Source organism: Xiphias gladius, chromosome 8 (genome assembly GCF_016859285.1).
Source record: "Xiphias gladius isolate SHS-SW01 ecotype Sanya breed wild chromosome 8, ASM1685928v1, whole genome shotgun sequence".
NCBI classification, from domain to species: Eukaryota; Metazoa; Chordata; class Actinopteri; order Istiophoriformes; family Xiphiidae; genus Xiphias; species Xiphias gladius.
The window spans coordinates 16,296,135-16,318,477 of NC_053407.1; the positions used below are offsets into that span (position 1 = coordinate 16,296,135).

Below are 22,343 nucleotides of genomic sequence, written 5' to 3' on the forward strand. Positions count from 1 at the left end.
CTTCTTTTAAAAACACTGGCACATCCACCAAATCCTGTCTGAAAGGATGGGCTAATTCACAGATGAAACTCGCATGATATGTCTGCACACACAAAGTGGGAAGCCGCACTTGCTATCATTGCTAGGAACAGGCCAACTGGTCCTTAAAAAAACAACAGTGATAGAGAGAATTCAGTGTTTTTATGAATATTAAAGCAGGCAGGATTACCTTCATACATTCAATTTAATATCAGTGTTTCATTTGTCTTTACCTTGAAACCTCAGTATATAATATAGGAACGTTTACTTTTTCAGTTTAAGAAATGGAAGTGTCTTTAGAGAGGTTTAAGATTCTCTCAATATGCTGCATATGTTTCAGACTTAGCCTCTTAAAGCTTTTTGAAAGGTTTTCCACGAGGTTCCTAAGCCCTTTCACACTCAGAGGAAATGAAATATCTCCTTTCATTTACTAATTAAGCACTCACCCATGTTTGTTTTAAGCTGTCAGCTTTAATTTAAAGTGGCTTATTTGAAAGTCGTGTTATGGTCTTGCTGTCACTTGAATGTGATATCATGCAGTTAGATCAAGCAGTGTAGCTTTACACCTCCTATCAAAGTCTTCTTTAAAAATATTTGGGGTTAAAGAGTGATCAGTGTTAAATTTGATGACTTCAAAGCCTTTGCTTTTTTTTCCCCTAGTCTCTCCTCTAACATGTGAATAAAGGCTTTTCCCTCAGAGAAGGTTGTGATTACCACTCAAATATGTTTTTATCCCCCATTTTTCCCCCTTGAGGAAGGAAATATGTAAACCTCAGACAGAGCAACAAGAATGTGAAGGCATGACGTTAAAGAGAGACGATAGGCAAGGCAGTGTTACAGCAGGATAATACAGAACAGATTCTCTGCCTGTGAACAAATCTGTCCTCAGGGAAAGAGACAGCTTACAAATTATGTGTGGGCAAAGTGACTTCCCTTTGGCCTTAGGTATCAATTGTGCAGATAGACAATATTTAATCATAACATAAAGAAACAGAGAGGCAAAACAAGTCCATAGATCTCCAACAGAAATGAACAGGGAAGTTCAAACAGCCCTTTCATTGCCCCCTGGCTGGCAGTGCTGGTCCGGGGTTGACTTGCTCCCAGAGCCTAGCCCTGGGGAGTCGGGGGGGGGAGGGTGAGGAGTTGGTTGTTGGGGTGCTAGACTGGGCTGGGGGGTTACTGTATCTCTCACCCGGTAGTCCACTGTCACCGCTGGGTCTTCTTGAGCACACCAGTCCGACAGACTGCCCATGTCATGATCTGTGATGTGCATTATGAGAGCCCCCTCTCACGAACCAACCAACGCATTAAAGCCTAAAGAGAGAACTTTTTTGTGTTTTATCCCGGTAAATTGTTTGTTAGCTCATTTTAGCTCCATATGAGATCATTCGCCAGGAACACAGGTGTTGTTCATTTAGATGCACTTCTTGTCTTTGTCAGAAAAGTCACTAGAAAAATATTCAGTCTGAGAATTCAAATTTGGCACCGTTTATTCTAATTAAAATGATGCTAAATGAGCTTTTTCCAGTCTTTGATAACACCCCACGTCTGTGAGAGTATGTTTACCTTTGTGCAGGAGATCAAATTGGTTCTTCATTACTGCACCTTAAAAGGTAGCTTTTACAATTTTATCTGAAATGAGAATATGATTTCACACAGGTTTTCTAATCAGTTGCCATTTAGGATTCATTTAGTCCATCCCTAGTTTACCCATCCTTTTCCATTTCAGAAGGAGATCTTTTATTTATTTTTGTTTTCTCTGCACTCATGTACATGCTAAAAAGAGAAATGAACAAAGATAAAGAATATCATCAAATGATTAATATTGGGAGGACTTCAGTTTTGGACGCTAAGGAGATGGAGGATTTTAAGAATCTTAAAGCAAATGAATAATGATAATCATGAGAGCTCTGTCTCTTGATGCATACTTCAGAGTACATCTATTTGTCTCTCTTGCCTTTTAGAAATGAAAGCCAATATAGTTCTTCTTTTTTCCTGCCGGAACTGTATTTCTTGCTAAATTTACCTTGCATGTGTATCCACCGCAGCTAAATAATGCTTCATATTTCTTATTAGATTTGAATTCTAAATTATGTAATGGATCGCTTGAACCAGTTTAAATGGAAATATGAAAAGGAATCTGAGCCTAACTGATGAGGCTCAATGTGTGGCTCTCTGGGTCCATCAGGAGCTCAAGGACAAGGATTGTAATGGCTGTAATGGCAGACTCTAACAGTGTTCCCTGCTTTCAAGTAAATTTAGGATAAAGATTTCAATTAACACCTGAATTGGAATAAAGAACATGAATGAAGGTTTGCTCAGCCTCCCAATGCAGTGGAGTGCAGTAGGGTGATGCATACACACAGATAGACCTCTTTCCCCATGATGAGACCATGAGATGTTAATCTCACAGAAAGCATATTTGCGATAGTTCTTCCTTTTTTGGACAGTGCTGAGCCTCCAGTGTCTGTCCAGATCCGAGCCCAGTGGGGGAGGCTCTGTTAGTGTGGGAATTGCTCTCTTCCTGCGCCTTTCGTGGAGGAGAGTGGGCCTGACGGTGGGGAGTCGCTCTTTGCTGGCAGACATTGTGTTCCCAGGGGCTGCCTCATGAAGCTCTGATAAAGACATTCTGTCTGGACCCTGTCAATGCACACAGGCTGCGGCTTTGGCTGACTTGTAACATAAACATATAGACATCCTCAAGCCTCCTGTTAGGGTCCATCAGAACACCCTCCCCCAACACTCTCATTCCCCTTCACCCTCTCACTCTTTCTCTCCCACCCTCCTCTCTGTCATCATTCCTGTCATTATTTCCTCCTTTTGATGTGCTGCTTCTCAGTCCTCTTTTGCTTGTGTTACTCGCGTTACTTCGAGTCACTTCTCTGCCTCTGGAAGGCTTAGCATTCGTTATTTCTGACCTTGATGTGATCACATTTTTTTTCACTTTTAGACAAACCTCTCCAGCCCCCTCACGTGTTGACTTATTGCTTTGCCAGACTCAGTCGTTACTATCTTAGTGCATTAAAAGCAAATAATACTTAATGTGCAGTGATGGTTGTGACAAGAATCATATGAGTGAAAGAGCGAAAAGGCATGCATCGCACTGGTGTTCTAAGCGGGATGAAGTGTTTTTTCTCATGCAGAGAAAGTGTCAGAGTAGGTTAGAAAGCCAGACCTGACAGATTTGTAAAAACATGTTCAAGCTTGTCCTGTGCAGGCTGCTTGAATGGAATCTCTCCTAAGTTGTGAGGCCCCTGCACTTCTTGTCTAGGTCGTCTAGTCTGCCTGATTGCGGATGGCCATTTTGTGTACTTTTCATCTACCAGAGAGTCTTGATTGTGCTGCACTTGTGCAACAGCTCTATTGTGTGTGGCAGACAAAAGCTGAAATCTCTCAGCCAGCCACATAACAGCTTCTGAGCACTGAGTCTGTGTTATCTTCAAAAGCATAGTCTGAAGATGTACAGTGTTTGCTCATTATGGGCCATTCAATAGATAAATCACACATAATAACACAGCAGAGATAAACTGTTCTTTGTCTACCCTGCCCACAATTGACATACAGTGTACCTCATCAGTGTCTGTGCATTTTTTGTTTCTTTTTTTTTTTTTTTTTAGGAATCCGGAAAAAAGGGTTTGATGGATAAGATACATATGGTGCAGGAAGTAGTACTGGTTGTCCAGAATATTTTGGAAGAAATCGCAAACATCGGAGAGCGAATCAAGAAGTAATTCAAGCATTTCATTTTTCATTTGTCCTACAGCCTTTGCTTCAGTATCAGTTTATGTGAAATTAATAGTTTTTAAATAGAACTTAATCTGACACAATTATTCTTTTACAGCATTTTCAACTGGTCTGTCCCCTTCTTGTCATGCCTGGCCTGCTTAGTGCTGTTTCTGTCAACAGCTCTATTATATTTTATCCCGCTGCGGTATATTGTGCTGATATGGGGTAAGTTCTACATCTAAAAACACAATTTAATTCATAAAATTGTAAATCAAAAAACAATTTTGCTCATTAAAAGTGTATTAGGAAAATATATATAAAATCTGTCTCATGCTAGATTCTTCATGACTATGACCAAAACATCCTAACAAATAGTATAAAAATCAATCCCCATACCAGTCTCTCAAAACACAGTAAACTGCAAATCCATGATTTAATGAAATACAGTAATTTAAGAACTCTGCCATCCCTACACCTCTGCAGATGCACAGAGATCAGACAGCTGCAGAGGTTTGCTTTGCTCAGTGTGGGCTGATGTAGCAGAGCCCAGCAGAGGCGAGGCCTAGGGTTTGTGTGAAAACAAAGCAGAGGTAGAGTAGCAAGCTGTATATAATACATGATGTCCTTGGGCAGTCTGTAGGCTCCTGGTCTAGCCTCTCATTATCTGCTGTAGTCATACAGAATAGACAGTCATCTCTGTGGTCAGGGAGATGTGCTGCCCTTAACAGGCTCTCCTCCTCCAGCTGTAAGCCCACAACCACTGTACTTCCACACTGCCTTCAACACAATCAATACCAAAAAACCATCATATCAAACAAAAAACACACAGTCTGAGACACTCCTCTGCCTCCCCAGTTAACCCCCATCTCTGTGGTTGCAAGGCAGGCCTTTCAAGTTGCTTGCACATATTTAAGTCCTTAGGTTCTTTGTCTGCATGTTGAGGTACAGGCAGTACCAAGCTGTGAATATAATGGTCCCATTACAAGACCCCAGAGATATTTCTTTCTCTGTGGTACGCAGCCATGTGCAAAGTAAATATAGACGTGCTGAACATCATTAGATTGAAGCAAACAAAAGTAAGGAAAAGTTGTAATGAAAGTATGCGTGTTCAAATTATGGTAACAAATTGATTAAGTATTGCTTTATCCTTACTTGTCACCATTGTATTGGTCAGGCTTGAATTCAGTTTGGCTGAAAGGGATGAGTTGAAACAGCTTCATATAATGCAGTTACTGATATATTAATGGGATCTCAATTCTGTACATGCAGTAGATTGGGTTACACAACTGTATTTATATTACACATTTTAGTTTTTACACCGTAGAACAGTGTTAGAAAATGCCAGTTGGTATGACACTTTTATTTATTAATGTGTTCTTGTTTTCACAGGCGTTAACAAATTTACCAAGAAGCTGCGCAACCCATACACTATTGACAATAATGAAATACTGGATTTCCTCAAGAGGGTGCCTTCTGATGTTCAAAAGGTAAGGGTCCAGTTTTACATACAGATAGGGAGGGAATTCCCTGAAGATGTCTGCATTATTTGCTGTACCAGAATTCCCAAGTGTTGTGGAAATATATCCTCTGGCTTTGTTTGATTATTAATGGACACTCGCCTTTAAAGCAGCCCCGGCCCAATTATTCCTCAGTGCAACTCCATGTAGTCACCGTAGTGCCTGAGTGAGGAGATGCTCAGATCTGTCTTCAGCCATATTGCCGCTGCCTTGTCCGTTATTAGCAATTTTGTCTGTCTGATTGAAGCGCTGTGACATTAAAGTGGGTGATTGGCCGAGGGCCGGCAGAGGGCTCCTGATGTCTCTGGCTGTTGTGTCAGCACCGAAAGTCTGATGTGGCCTCAGTTACTTCAGGGTGGTAGAGTCAATTAATGTAGTCGCGAGCCCCAGTCGTCTTGCTGGGTGCCATATGTGATTACATATTAGCCATGGCTTATATGTCATTTGCATTTACATCACAGAGCTGAGGAGAGCTGTCAGGGTTTTGTAAGTGGTGCTGGGTGCTCGCCGTCCTCTGACTGAGAATTTTGCTCGGCCAGGAAATGAAGTACCACACGGTGCCTTCATCTCACAGGTAACTCGGACAGAATTCAGTGAGAAATCCTGACAGTCTGGATCTGGAAAGACACTCTCACCCCAGTCTGTTTCTCTGCTGCACCCTTGATGTCCTCCAGCAGCAAGCCATTGCTGACTTCTCTGTGATGTTGGAGGGAGCCTGTGTTGTTTGAGATTTGGCTGACTGAGTTGGCAAAACAAGGTGGTGAATACATTTTGATTCAGAATCCTTTGTATGTCTTCTTCCCCATTGGGATACATTGTTTGAGCTTTGAAAATGACTCACTTTCAAATCCCATGGAAACAATACTTTTTAGCCTGGTTTAAAAGAGAAACTACATCTTGAAAATAGCTCCAATCATAAAAAACAAAACACCCTTAAGATTCATCATAAGTACGTTTCATTATGTACTGTGAAAAATAACCTTAACATCATATACACAGGAGACCCAAAACAATAGACCACATATTTTGTTTTTGTTGACTTAGAACTTCAATCCTTAGATAGGTGTGGACACAAAAACACCACAAAAGCTGAAAATTGACTCCTGTCTTTCCCGCAAATGTGACTTGGCAATTAGTGCCTGTGCACATCTACAAAGTATTCCTCAAACAGGGACTTCTGACAACGCTGTGTCTGTCCTGAAATAAGAAGCATCTGTCAGTTCTGAGGACAGTTTCATGTTCTGATGCAGGAGGCAGTCACTTTGTTCCCACATTCCATCTCCCGTTCTAATAATGGAGGCTAGTTAATTAGCATAGAGTTCTTACCTTTATTCAACAGATTCACCGTATTGTTTGAGCTCAGCAAGCATGCATCAAAAGCAAGTTTTCAAATTCCAGCTCTTCTCATTTTCACTTTACCCTATGATCAGTCTTTGGATTATGGTTGAAAAAAACAAAAACAGACCATTGAATTATTTTAATGTCAAAGAGAACATGATTTTACAACATAAATTTATTTTGTGAATCCATTTGAGCGTCATGGAATTTCTGAAAGAGAGACTGAAACATGAGTGAATCAATCTTGAGCTTAATTCTACATATGTAACTGGCAGAAAAAAAGCAAGGTTGTAAGTTCAAATGTCACATTTCAGGTCTTGTTTTTGCCTGAAGACACAGTCACACCAAGAGTCTGTAAAGACATGAAGAAAGTTACACATCAGCCGATGTTGGTAACTTCTCAACTCAAACAACACTCACTTTATACTATTCTCAGTCTTTAAGAAAGTTTTCTTTAGGGGACATAACTTACGGTGAGTGATTATGCAGTTTGTAACTTCCTCACTGGCCTGGCAGGTCATCTCAACAGTTGATGTCTGTTTCTAATATTGTGATTGTGGTGCAGAATGAGGGGGGCGTACACTGGTACGGAACCCTTGACTCTTCAAATCCTTCCTCCCTGTGATTAATCCCCTCTGCTCCTGTGTTTAAAAAATGATTCATTACAGGCGAGCCCGCCTCGCTTTCCCCTGCACCAGCTCTCCTCAGGGGAGCCATTACCGTGCGCTCCACTGAGCTCGGATTACCTGCCTCTGACCAAACTCCTGTTTGTTTTTACAGGTGCAGTACAGCGCGCTGAGAGCGCCCACCAGCCAGAGTCAGCCACGGAGGAAAAGGTAGGCTCCGCGGACATGCTGAATGAAAGGCTGGTCTCCTTTTGAATACAGTACACCGCGGTCTACCTGACAACAATGCTTCAACGCTAGCAGAGCCTATGACCCTGTGCACCCCACCATACCACCCTAACTCTGCCCCCTGCTGATGAGGGGCAGCCAGCCACTCTCTGGCATGTGTGTTTGCCACCCCCCTGACAGGGGCTGTGAACTGCAGCAGCTAGGAGGGCAGCACATGCTGCTGTCAATCACAAGCCTGGAGGTAAAGAAAAGAGAGCACTGCAAGGCTCAGCCTTCATCTTCGGATATAGTTTAGAAAAGGAATGAAAAGCATCGGGTTTGGTTTAGCTTAGAATTCAACTTTTTTGCTTTTTTTGACTTTGAAATTTTTCCTTAAGGTAAAGTTAGTACAAGCTTAACAGTTTATGGAAAACAAACCACGGCAATGTTTTTTTCTATTTCCATGTGTTCATATAATTAAAGCTTAAAAGGTCATATATATTGCAGATATTTAAATAATCAGGGAGAATTATTAAGACTTAACGTATTAAGACAGTACTGAATTGTACTATCACTGTTGTAAGGATTTATTGTATATAACATAATGCTGTCAGCTTTCTTAATCTGATCTCAGCAACAAATATATATGTACTGTATGTGTTGTTGTCTTTGGCTGACTTTATTTTTTTAAATTAAAGCTTTTTTATGTTGTATATCATGTCACTGATTAATTTGAGGGTGTTTTTTACTCAGTATCATGTCGACATCATCAAATGGAGAATTAGCAAAAATCCTGAATAAAGAATGATCAGTTTGAGTTCCTGTTTTTAGCCGTTTTTTTTTTTTTTTTTGCAATAACTGCAGTCTAGTTAGGATGGATCACACCACTTCTTTACTTGAATACACAGTAAACACATCTGATTACACAACACAGCCATTGGAACAGAGCTCACACACCGGCCACCGCTGCGCCTTGGTTACCGAGCTCACATCAAAGCTGTGTGGCTCCAGTGTGCTTCCTAATGCATTGCTTTGTTGCCTTCTCACAATAACAGGGTCCAGATGAGAGAGAAAGAGCTCATCTCACAGAGAGCACTCTCTCTCCATCCTCAGCACTTTGTGCTTTACATTCCCACTAAAATCACCTGGCCTATCTAATGGTTGTCCACACATACTCTGGTTTTTCCATCTGTCTCACAAATTAGATTTTCCAAGTAGAGGGATGTAGTATATAAATTTTCTCAACCATATTTAGTTTACATATAAAAAATAATCAATTATTGACACATTTACCATTTTGATTTTTGCAAAACAGATAAGGCAATTTTTGACTATTGTGACATAAACGCACTACTGAGAAAGGAAAAAAAAAAAACATGTTCCTTCATACTGCACCAATTCAATATATGAACTCATCTACAGAGGGGGCAGTTCAACTTTCACCATGATAATACTCATTTGCATGAAGAAATTAGTTTCCTCCTTTACCTGCTTTCTGTCTTTCTGATAGTGGACAAATGGTAAGTCCTCCCTTTTCAAATATACATAGTTAGAAATGAAGTTGGGGGGGAACTGAGGTTTGGACCCCAGCAATGGGAGTTTTTTCTAACTGACTGGGGGACTGAGCATCACGGCCGGGTGCCCCCCTCCTCAGCAGTAGCATGCTGGTGAAAGAGCATCCATCTGTGCTTTGTGAAGAGTTTGATTGGCTCAGGGGGACCTGGTGGAGCCCCGGGCTATCTCTTTTGACAGGCTGATAGAGACATCACTGGGCTCTCCCAGGAGCTGCCACCAGGGGTCCATTTCAAAGTGAGAGGGTGTGGAGGTGACCCTGAGCTTCTGACGAGCTAAATCCCACACACTGGCTGAAACCCTCCTACATTCTTGGCTCCATTGGGGCTGGGGCTGGGGCTGGGGGGGGGCTGTGCTTGGAGAGAAGCAGAGCTGAGGAAGGAGGGGGGGGGGGGGTACAAGTAGATCACTGGCCAGACCTGAGTGCCCCCAAGAGGTGAAACCAATTAAGCAATACTCCCAGGGTACTTTTAATCGACATTTCAGCAAACAACTAAATTGCTGCACCAGGAAAAATTTGACAGAATGTATAAGACCCTGGCAATTAGTGGGCACATAAAACCCAGTTTAACTAAAAATCTCACATAGGTGAAAAGCAGTTTTTAAGTTAAAATAATATTGTGTCCTGGGGAGATATATTATTGTGGCAAATGCTGCCAGGGACATTACGAGAGGTCATATGTGACTACGGTTGCCTGCCTCCAAGCTGTCAAATTTTTGAATCTGTGGCACTGCAGTTGGGGACTTGGATGTTCCCTGTATCATTCATAGTCAATGGATCATAGAGAAGAGTCTGACAGGGTTACAACAATTGTTGATTTGGCGCTACATGCACCAATGCACACCCGTGCTACCTACACACACATACAAACACACACATGCACACACAACAAACACAAATAACCCCTGTTTCAAAGAGGTGCAATCATATTTAAGGAATTATTCGCCACTGTATTTTCTCCTGGGAAGGCTATGAATCTCAGTAGAGGAAGTCACTGTGCAATATGGTCCCTGAATACAGCGGGGAAAATCCCTGGATGTTCTACAAGCTTGCTAATGAACATTTGAGCCACACAGCAGTTAACATTGTCTGATCACATTTTTTCAGTAGTTGTTGTTGTTGTGCATGGTGTGGCAGTGATGTCTTCATCAGGCTGTCAAAAAGGAAGTGCCTGCAGCTGTGGCGGATCCCCCCAGAGCCTGTCACACTCCTTGTTTCCATGGCAGTCCTTCAGGCAGCACCACAGGCAGGCTGTGTGCAAGGACCCATACAACCTGTTTTTTCAGCAGCCGTTCCTCTGATGTTCAGCCCCAGAGCGGGCGTCAAACTACCAAGTGCAAAGAGAGAGAGAACAGTGCACCCTTTCTCTGTCGCGGTTCTGTGCTGCTTTACAAGGAGATGCATAGCAAAAAAAAAAAAAAAGCTCATTTGAATAAGCCACTATTCTCAGCACCTCCTTAGTAATTGTTACATGTGCTGTGCTGTTAAGGTTCTCTGACCTCCTCTCTGAGAGACGTAATGCGCACAGTAGGACAAAGTAACAAAAGCATCACTTATAGTTGACTTACATGTGTTAAAGCTCTTATGCACGTGTTATTTGGTCTGCTTGTACCACCTGAGAAGCAGGTCATGGAGATCAGTGGCTGCGCTCCAAGTCCCAACTGGTCTAAATTAAAGGTGTAGAGGTTATGGTCCGCCTCCAGACGGAACCCTGACACCAATAAAGAGCGGGATTTGCCGTGCGTCAACTCAGTGGAGACACAATACAAATGACAGACCAGACTGAGTTTGCTTCAGTTAACTGATTGTTTTCCCTGTAAGAGCACATATACCAGAGTAGGTTGCATGGGGAGCTTTTAAAATTATGTGGTAGCCTGCTTTTGCAGTTCGTTCCAGGTTGTAACTTAACCAGTTGGCACGTTGCTTTAGTCTCTCTTGATGATAGAAGATGTAAATCATGGCAACCAGGATTGATGTTTTCTCTGGGAATAGGGGTGGGAATATGACTAAGATAACAACGGAGAGAAAAATGGTCGCTAATAGCAGCTGTTTTCAGTAGCTCCGGTTTACTAATAATTCATTTTGTGGCACCCAGTACACACTAGTGTAAGGACATGGCAAAAGCCATAATTCTTTATAGCATCAAGAATAGAAGATGGCCTTTAAGAGCTGAAATTAAATCATTGGCCTTTAAAAGCATCTCTCTAAGGGGCAAGTTGCATTAATAAATTCAACTGATTCTGCTTTAATATTATTCAGAGTGCATTAAAATGAAGACAACAGCTGGGATCATGCCCAGTCTCAGGAGTATTGCTTGGGCCAATGAGAGCTGTCGCGATGCAAAGCATGTCTGAGCGCAACCCTTCGTTGTGGTGGTGTCGGGGGGGTGGGGGTGGTGGCAAGGTCTCAGTGTTACAGGTGCAGGCCTGACAGTTGCTGTTCTCGGATCAGAGGTTGTTGGGTTCTGACACTGGCTACAGGACAGCTACTGCCTGCCTCAAAAACAATGTCACATGGGAACAGACACCTGGCTACCCAGCCAATCGGGCCAGCTCCTGTCAGAATCATGACAGCACTGCTTATGAGAACTACAAGAACCTTCAAATACTTAAAGGCTTTGTTTTTATAGCCACTGTAGGGAATGGTTATGGGCTTTCTCTGTTGGAAAATTGATAAACCGTAGGAGAAAAAAAAAAACTGCACTGTGGCTTTGAAAAAAAGAGGAATTAAAGTGTTAAGCTTTCTAACATTTGGTGTTACATCAGTACTCTATAGTTAGCACAAGCACGTGCGTCAGGAAACAATACGGAGAATAATTGAACTGCATATTTCATTCTAATTAACGGTGATATAACGCAATGTGACTCTCAGCCTCCTGAGGAAAGAGCGCCATATTTTGTTTGATGAATCTGCTGAAGCCACGGCTAGTCTCGCCACTAACCCCTAGGGAATCAGGTATCATTAGAGATAGGAACAGATCTGCTTTTTGTCTTGGTGAAAGAAGGGGAAAACACATTGCGTCCGTGCTGGTACATTGGTGAATGTGAAAGTGTTCAATATTAATAGCCTTTCATCAAGGACACAATTAGGACACCTCTATTTGACACATTCTATAGGTTCTGAATGAATATGAATATATGGTCCCAGGGAAGGAGCCACTGGCTGAATAACAAAGGGAAATCTCCAGCAAACCCAGCAGAATGAAGAATGCACAACATGACAATCGGGAAGCTGATGTATTTTGATCCGATGTGAATTTAAAAGAAGCAAGAGACTTTAAGTGTATTTTTATTAGCCTGAATTATAATTCACGGCCCAGGGCAAGTTGTATATTTATCCAAATTAGCATACACGCCGCTATACAAACACACAAATGCAGCACACATTAAAGACGCCACATTACTTTTATCTGGTGCACCAGCAGCATTACTGCTTATACTTTGAAAACTGACACTACTGACACTACTTGTGTGTTTCAGTATTTCTATTTCTTTCAAGAGAATTAAAAAAACGATTAAACCCTAACCCTGGTCATGGATCAGTCTGAAGTTCACAAAGAGCAGATTTGATTAGTGAGTGCAGTTCAGGATATGTAATTTTCTGCACCAGAGTTTTGTGGCACTGACTGTGAAGCAAAGGTGTGAAGAGGGCCGTGGTGAAGTGTTGAGACTAATCACATGTGTATCACCCCTGAGCACGGTCTCCTCCAAGCTCTGCCACATTATGACACCAGAGAGTCATGTAGCACACGAGCACAGTTAGGCCCATTAACTAGAGCGGCTAATTATCGGCTCCTACAAGGTCTTCAAGCTCTCAGGCAATGCATGCTCTCATTTCTGATTAAAAACATAAATGCATACAGAAAAAAAAGGATCAATTACAGTGAGGCAGAAAAGATAACAGCCGCGTACCAGAGTAATTAGGCTGGGTGTTTCATCGGACCCGCTTGCTCTGTGATGAAGGTTTAAAGAGTCCAGTGGCAGAAACACCACAACTGTTTTATTTATGATGCTGCAGTGTCACCCACCGGGGCCCAATTAGCCTGCGACTGATGCCTTGGAAAGCATCTCTCTGCTTCGCTTTGACAGGAAATGAAAGCTCCACTTGCTTGTGCCCTTCTCATGACCTGTGGGCATCAACCTGTTAAGGGGAGACTGGCCAACAGCAGTGGCTCGAACATGCCACCACAACCTCCTTCCTCCAGTTCTTTCGGGGCCATTTGCCAGTACATTTCATATCATTTAACTGTGTCAGCAGAGGATGCCGTGGGAATAATGTGCCGGTTTGGCAAGTATTTAGGCTAGAGATTCACTTCCACACCACTTTCTCCTGGCTGATTTGATTGTGATCCTCTGTGATGTATGTAACAGCCTTCTCAGTGTTCCTTACCCACATGAGGGAGCACCACCATAAGGAATGAGCCTGATTGCAATGTTGGCTTGGGCTCTTACACCAGCTTCAAACCGTTTGTCAAAGTAATTTTCTTAATTAACTGCGATATGCTCTGATTAAAATAGTATTTACCAATTTACATCATATCAGGCAGCACTGGGTTTAAATTGGCTTTCATGGACATAATGCATATGTTTTACGACAAGAGAGAGAGAAATAAAGCAGTAAATGATCTAGTCAAGCTTTGATATGGTATTATAAATACGCTTAGATTTTTTAAAGGACATACTCATTTTAGTGAGCAGCTTCTCCTTTCAATCTTAATAACAATAACAACTGTTCTAAAACTACTGTAATAGTAGTCTTTCACACCTTCCACTTTGCTCAATTAGAACTACACAGTGCTTCATGTAATCCTGAAAAATACTACATGCACACACGCAGATACACACACACACACACACACACACACACACACACACACACACACACACACACACACACACACACACACACACACAGTTTATTAGTTTCAATAGGCAAATGAAAAAGAATGTCTATGGTCCTTTAAGCAAGCAGCAAGAGACCAATTAGCAAGTATCTCTATTCAATTTCTCCATATCTCTACTTTGTGAGTGTGAGGGAGAGAGAGGTCTGGGGGGAGGAGTTTGAGCGGCACAGACAGGAAGAGAGAAAACAAAGCCATCATCTCCCAGTGCTTGCCCTCCTCTCCCCTCTCCTCTGCAGCTCCAATTACTGGCTTCTCTCGCTGCCATCAGTATGCAGCATGGCCGCTCCTCTCCTCCACTCGCCCCAGGCCATTGAATACGTTACCTCCGCTATGGGGCTCAGGGCTCAGGGGCACTGCGCCCCCTAACCCCCTGGATAATTTGGGATTCCTACTCCTGCCTTGGAGAGCTGAAAACAAATAAAACACCCAGATAAATAAAGAAATAAGGTTGCCTCACAAATATCCAGAGCTCTACTGATTTATTGATTTGTTCATTCCTCTACTTATTATTTGTAAATCATTACTTATCTGCAGCCTCCCACACCTCCATCCTGAACCTACGCGAGAGGATGAGAATGCAAGCAAAAGTTTTGGGCAGCTGAATCACATGAAAAACACTCTTTAAAAGTTAAATTTATTTCTCCTTCTAAGGAAATGACCAAAGCAAATATAAATAATCATGGACTACTTTATAGAGTAATATTATATACAGTTGTCTCTGTTTTTTTTTGCAGATATTCAAATTTGAAATGTATTATTTGAATTATAGTTAAATGTAGATAGATATCTTGCTTTTTATGTATAAATGAAACCTTAAAAACATCTATATTTTGATACACTGTTTCTTCTAACATCCCTTTTTTTTTTCTAACCGAATGAAAACAACTGTCTCAAATTGCTTATCTCTAAAATTCTCTGTAAGAACACGGCCTTTGTTTTATGACAAAAACCATTGCCAGGTGAAAATAACCATTTTCATTTTTTTTTTTACACCCCAAAATCTGCACAATGCACTTGAGGCAAGTCTATGAAGCCGTTCAAACTGCTCTGCCTTTGGCTTAGATTTCTTTTCCATCTCCCTGTCTTTGTCCAAGGTTTAAGGTTTAAGATAGCTCACAGCTCCAGACCATACAATTCTTTTTCTTAAAGCACTAAAGGTTTCACGCACAGTACAGAATGGTGTGTTTTGAAATCCTTTTTGAAACATGAGCAAAATATGTTATGGTGAACTTGTCAAACTATAAAAAACCCATAATCTAGTCCCCTACATCACTACTTGTATCAATATTACAGTGCTTAAGTGGAGCTGAATGTAATGAAAATGCATGCAATCATGGGGTGGAATAACAAAGCGGCGTGCAACTGCGGATCTAAAATTGTGAAAGAGTATCTCTGTCTGTTTAGAGCCTTTTATGTTGACAAACACCTACACTGTAGTTCTCATGCAGTAGCCTGTGTCCACAGCTGCTCTTCCCACTCGCCTGCAAGTAGATGCATGCTTCTTTTGGTACAGCCTCATGACTGACTGAATTGTTTTGGAGATAGGGATAACAATGAAATGCAAAGAAATGGGGTGGAAATGGTGGCGTGAAAAAGGAGATCTTCCACTTCATTGTACAGCTCGAGGAGGTAACCGAGAGCAAAACCCCAACGCGGGCCGTCCAAATCAGATAGCACTCCCATCGCACCCAAACTGCTGCATTCTCCTCATAGTGACATTAATGCCTGTTTAATATGCTCCTGTTTCTCCGAAAACAGTTGGTGTAAATGATTACTAGATTACTTAATGTAGCGCTGAATCAATTCCCAAATCTGTCTGTCCCTGCTATACAGAGTAGTGGGGCTGGAGGAGCAGAGATACGCAGTGAGTATGATAGAGCCATAGGGGAAATTATGAGACTATTAAGGAGACACTGTTGTTACTCTTGGCGTCTTACAGGATTTTGTCAGTGGATGTATCTCCATATTGTTAGTTGGCAGCATTTGGTCAGGCGATGTTAAATCTGCTGGCCGCATATTTTAAATTGTGATATTGTCAAATATTGTGTTCACAAATACAACCATGATGTAATGTTAGGTGAGGTAATCCACTTACAATGATTAAGAGGCCCTGTTTTCCTCTTTCCTCCATCACAGTGCACCGGCAGATTCCAGTCTCAATGTCAAGGCTTGTTGATTGTAACCAAGCACTTCTGAAAGAATTCTACATTTGAAACAAACCACATACGAGGTGGAATTTGACATGCTCATAAAGTATCATCTGCTTAAATGCCTTATGACAATGTAAGATTAATGACAGTCCATTCCATGCTAAGCAACAGAGGTGGAAGCGGCACCTGCTTCTCAAAGGCCAGCTCTAATCATTCTCATCTGGACTCCCCGCTGACATACTAACCTGCTGTTCCTAAGGAAAGGAGATCTGCCTCCCAGATCCTCAAACACTTTTCTGGGCCCGCCGTATTACTTTCCTAATTCAGCCCAGATGTGATGTCCCCACTCTGCCATCCTGTTTTTCCCCCCCGCTCTGCTTCATCTCATTCCCACCTGCTAGCTGACCTGGGGACCCAAGGCCCAGACTCTCATTTGGTTTGCCTCTCTCAAAGTAAAGTCCTGTTCTTTGAATTGCAGCAATCTTTTTTTTTTTTTTTTTTTTTGCCTCAGCCTGGAGGGTCTGTGGTGAAGTCTGCGCACTATAGAGAGCACAGGAATCTTCCTGCTCTCACATCCTTGCATGCCTTTTGTTGTCTTAATGAGAATCCCCTTGTTCATTGCAGAGTGGTCAGCCCTCAGGGTAGATGGGTTACGACTGGTAACGCTTACAGTACATACCTACTGACTCTGGTCTGTTATGCTCCATGCATACTTTCATAAACATCACTTCTACACCACTTTATCTCATGAATATTCCAGTGTAACTCGCATGTTGTGGTCCATTTTACTCTTCTTCTTGTCCTGATACAAACAACTGATGACCTTGCATATTTTGCCTCTCTTACAATAAAAATATGTGTTTTGCCCTTAAAAGACTCTGGATTTAAATCAGAAATTATTAAGGCAATGTTACCGTTGGGTGATGAAAACCATCCGTTAGCACTGACCGCCTGAAACATCTCTACTTTAATTGGATTGCTTGGCTTCCCCAAGTTGATGGACATGCTTGTCTCTCAGGACCGCTGAGTGTCTAGATGGGCCCCAGTAAATAATCTCTCTCCCCTAAACGTTTACCGTTAATTGTGTTTTTTTTTTTTATCTTCTTCTTGTTTAGATATAGTGGGGTGGTGGATGGGGATGGGTGTGGGGTGGAGGGATAATTAAAACAATGCCTCTGTGCTTCACTTTGGAGCAGAGATCCCACTAGAACTGAGGCAGGTGCCTCTTACTGGAAGAGACTGACTGACAAGGCCTGCCAATCAAGCCAGTAGAGCTCTCCATTTCTTGAGCTCTTAGGTGCTCTATTCCCTTTAGCCCGTTTATTCCAAACACGGTTTTAAAATGCTGGGGATTAAGCAGGTAGCAAAAAGGCCCAGTCTGTCAGAGGAAATCAGTGTTCCCCAGACTATGTGCACATCGTCTGCCTCAGCCCCGTCTACAGCTGCGCTCATGGTGGAAGGTTTTATCTTACAATTGATTAGAGAGTTCGGACTTTAGAAGCTGAATTGTTACAACAAAATAAAAGTAGTGCAACAAAGTCTTTGTGCTTTATAACATGCTACTTGGAATACCGATGTCGTATAGCAACACAATGCCTTTATATTCCATTTCTTTCCAGTGTCTTAGCCCATTACAAAGGTTGTTGAAGGGGACCAAATAATCTCCTTGGTTGGATTTATATAATGACAAACAACGTTTTTCTAGTTTCGCTGCTTTTAATAATTTCTGCCGAGCATTTGCATGGAGAGTACTGCAACTATATAAAAGTCATGGAGGAACACAGAAGGAAACTCCTTTTCGTTATTTTTATACCTGACCTGGAGGGCATTGTCAAACTGTACAGAACTGTGCGGACAGAGCATATAGTATAATAACATAATCAAGGCAAAAATGTAATGCTACTGGAAAAAAAGAAAAAAAACAAAAAAACAAAAGGAAAAAACATATCTCTTTAAACTTGCTCTTCATCTAGTAGACAGGCTGGAGAGAAGTGCCAGCAGCTATTCACGACGGAGCGGGAAAGCAGGTCATAGAGTCACGGCCACTAAGAGCCGCTGCGCTATAGAGCGCCAGTGACAGGCTTGTACAAGGCCAGGGCCTCATCTGGCTGCAATGCCAAAATTTAGGCACATAATGTGGTCTACTGTTGAGACATAGAAAAGATATCCTTGCACAAATAAAAAAGAATATCCGTATCCATCCAGAATATCCTCACGTAGTTGGAAATAAATAAATAAAGGTTTCATTAAAGGAAGAAAACATCCCAGTGAATTAAAGTTTAAAATCAGAAATATTTGACTCTCATTTGTCTCTACATTTGGTTTGATTCTCATGTAACGTTTTTTGGAATTTTAGATTTGAAAAATGGACAGGCACACGCTTTGTACTAAATGTGATATGGGAGTTAAGTGAATGTGAGAGTGGGTCTGAATTCCCCAGCAGCCATAGCCACTCGTCACACACAGACAGGAAATGGACAGCCACTTTGGGGAAATTCAATTCAGTTGTCGTCCACTGTGAAAAAGATTGAATCATGTAGACATTTGAGGTGATTTAATGGTGTTAACATACGCACAGTGGAGCTCCATGACTTAAGCTGCACAGACTTTGGATTATTGAGTTCACTGTAAAATCAGTCACTTCTCCAGAGTCCATTTGACTGGGAGAAATGGATGGACATTAGCAGGAATTCTGAAAGTGATCTCTTTTTTTTTTTCTAGTGATGGATTTCACCTTGGGCACTGTTCTAATATGCCTTTGAAATTCACTGGATCTCACCTCTGGTTTGATTTTCTTTAAATGCATTTGGGTAACATCAGATTTGGACATTTTTTAAGTTTTAATGGAAGTTTTGACATTTAAGTTAAAATGTTGAAAAAGAAGAGTCTCAAAGACATGTGGGGGGTTGGGCTGGAGGGCTTGAAGCTGCTTTTGTCTTTCTTTGATGTGAAAGGCCAGAAGGTCAGGTGCATCGCTTAGTCTGGCCAATGAACTGGTAATTGTAAGCTTTGAGAGCAACAATTTGTTTAATCAGAACTCAGAGTTTATTCCTCTCTGTGAAAGATGGAGAGACAATATATTGGTAGCATTTTCAACATAAATGGACATAAGCAACTCCAAAATTGGTCACACTACATAAAAACAATGTAAATCATGATATTAATGATATAATGTCATTATATATACAATATTTTTATGCTATGTTATGGTACTTGCTACAAAGCAATATAGACCAAAAACAGTCCTTCCAACCTTTCTCAATTTACTGATGTTACGAATCTTTGCTGGAAAAAATATTGGCCAAGGTTCCTTGGCTTAAAGTGTAGATGATAAATTCTCCCTTTATCATTGCACACTCTTCTAATACTTGAATAAATATGTTTCATACAGTAGTTGTAAGTATATAAAATATGTTTGCTTTGGCCCTGCTGGCCAGAATCAAGGTTTTCTAGGAATGGAAACATTTACTTGATCATGCATGGTGTGTGAAGATGGCATCTAGGGGCTGCTAGCAGGGATTTTCCTCTTGTGCTGAGTCCAAAGCTACTCACTCACTATTTTACCAAACTATATAGCATGTAAATTGTGAAAATTAGAAACAAGTACCAGACAATATTCAGTTTATTCTGTTACTTACTCCTTCTTGTGACACTTGAGGGCTTTTTTCTTTCAATTTATAGCTAATGCAGCATGTCAGGCTAGTTAGCATTAGTTTTGTGGCCATTACATGTCCATCACTGTCTACGTTATCTAGTCAAGTCAGTTTTATTTATATAACGCAAAATCAAAATCGTAAATTTGCCTTAGGGGGCTTTACATCTGTATAGCATGCGTCACCCTCTCCAGCAGCGGGAGGGGAAAAAAAGATAAATACCAGTATAAATAAACTTCATAAGAAAAGTGTCTGGTGGGATGATATGAGTCCACTATACAGGATGTCATGTAACTACTATTTAATGAAAAGTAAACAATTTCAGACACCAGTTTCAATCTCTTTTCGTCATCACAGCATAGTTTTCCAAACTACTTTCTGTAAATTTATTAAATCCATGTCATTTCCAAAAGAAATTTTCTCTCACAAATCAAACAAATATAAATATTTTTTTGTTTTCCAATTAAAAAAAATGTAGCTACCATTTCGTTAATTTAAGATGTAAACTTGTCTAACATTCAGAAAGCCTTTACAAGATCAAGAGAACACACAAATACTTTACTACGTGACGAGCAACATGAATTCCTTGCACTTCGTGTACTGTACACATACAACGTCATGAAGACTCCCACAGAATTTTTCCAAAGGACACACTGTTGGATTCAGCGTGCAGGTGGCAGACAGGCTTGACCTTGAGTTTGACTTTGTACACTTACAATAAAAAAATTCATGATTAAAATGAAATAATTCTCTCCCGTATCTGCTTGTTATTGTCAGTTTGAGTTTGTCAAGTGTTGAACATTCACTGTTCTCTCCTCCTCACCAGCAGAGTCATGGACAATGTCCGTTCCTAAAGACTTCCTCATCAGCTTCAGAGAGCGTGGGAGTGCTGGTATCTGGAAACAAGCTTGAGCTGACTTTTTTCAGACTACAACAACATCCTCCTCCCTATGCTCCATGCACATGTCCTCTCACTCCATGCATTATAACCCTGATGAGCTGACCACATCCTTGGAACACTTCACAAGATAAATAATTGAACTCTCAATAGCCCTTGATGGACAAAAATTGCTCCTACAGCTGCCACTTCTTTTTTTTTTTGCTTTGTTCTCAAGAGCAACAACAACAAATGGGCCTTTGCAGAATCCCACACTAAGAAAACACATTTCACAATGATAACACATAAGAGCTGGGGTTGCATTACTCTCCTGCTCAGATGATTTGTGCCATTAGAGGTACCCTATGTGTTGTACAAATAGTAATAAAGAAGCCTTCAAAAGAGATATGTGATCTTAAAAGAGTGTTTTATCCCAGCAGATGACTGATGTCACTATCATCAGTTATCTGTTACCAGCTAACTTGTCTTTTCAGCAATCAAGAGAGAAGGCAGACAAAGGTTTCAGAGGCAGAGATGGGTGCTTTGAACAATAGGTGGCAGTGTGCTACCACAGAAGGCAACAACAGTATCTGCAAGTTGTCTGAATCCAGTCTTGGCAGAGGAAGGCTTGAGGCTGTTCTGTGGATTTAATTAGACAGAAACAGATACTCACATGTTCATTTCTCAGCTGCCTCCCATCCATTTCTTTACAGTCTGTTGGGGAAAAACGCTTTATGGTCCAATTGTAACTTTAACTGTGAGCACAGAAAGAACCACACATTCATAGTGAAAAGTCAAGTGTTAAGACCTTGTTTCACACCTCCTAGAGGCAGCCATTACAGCAGGTAGAGCTGTCAGAATCACAGGCCATCTGTTAAAATACACAAAAAAGAGGGCAGAGACTTTTTTCCATGGATAAAGAAAGTATTTTCTAAAAAGTCTTGAGGTATCCTCCAGGCTGAAGACCACACCCCACGCTACTCAAACAAAGACGTATAGAAACCTTTGTATTCGTGAAGACAGAAATACACGACATGTATAATGCCCTGGTTATCCGTCACATTACTCAGAATCAAACAAATCAGCACAGTCTTCATTCAAGTGAATCAAATTTTTATTCCAAATGCTAACATACATGACGAATGCCAGCAGAGGAACAAAGAATGAAAAAAAGAGGGGGTATAATTGAATCAGAGGGAAAACATGGCGGTGTGGGGGGCTGGGGGTGGTGGCAGAACAATATTTAGACCAGTGGTAGTTGAGAAAGTGGCTTGGCCTACCACTAACCTTCACATCCATATTAAAAGCAAGGTGTCACTGCATGCAAATTAGAAGTAGCCGGATAAAGCACTGTTAATGAACCCCGCCATTGAACTCCATACAGCAGGCTTGTCGTTAGATAGGTGCACCATAAATAGTCCATTTGGCCAAGAGCCAGAGGGAGAGGCTAAGGCAGAGTTACTAGCAGTAGGATAGGGCCTTTATTGTGTTATGACAGACAGAGGGGACGATCAGACAGGATAGAGATATGGGCTTTCCTTTCCAGATTAATTAAAGAAAGGATCAATTAACAGTGATGAAAACCATGGCGGCATACTGACTAGCTGATAGGCCAATCAAACCTTGAAATGCAGAGTAGTTGGCATGTTTTATCTCTCCAAACTTAATTGCAATTTTCCAGAGGGAATGACGTGATCAAAATGGCAGGGTGAAATTAGCTCCACATGAATAAAGTATGTATTTGATGCATTTGTA

The 22,343-nt window shown here is 41.3% G+C and overlaps 1 protein-coding gene across 2 annotated transcripts in view; it reads left to right on the top strand.

The window, feature by feature from the left end:
- mctp2a (multiple C2 domains, transmembrane 2a) overlaps positions 1-8,249 on the top strand; it is a 33,734-nt gene extending 25,485 nt beyond the window's left edge. For both annotated transcript variants that reach the window (XM_040133943.1, XM_040133944.1), the window contains exons 21-24: positions 3,636-3,745; positions 3,860-3,969; positions 5,134-5,231; positions 7,380-8,249. In XM_040133943.1, the coding sequence (XP_039989877.1) occupies positions 3,636-3,745; positions 3,860-3,969; positions 5,134-5,231; positions 7,380-7,439 (378 nt within the window). In that variant the 3' untranslated portion in view covers positions 7,440-8,249. The remainder of the gene's footprint in view (positions 1-3,635; positions 3,746-3,859; positions 3,970-5,133; positions 5,232-7,379) is intronic.
- Positions 8,250-22,343: the final 14,094 nt, after the last annotated feature.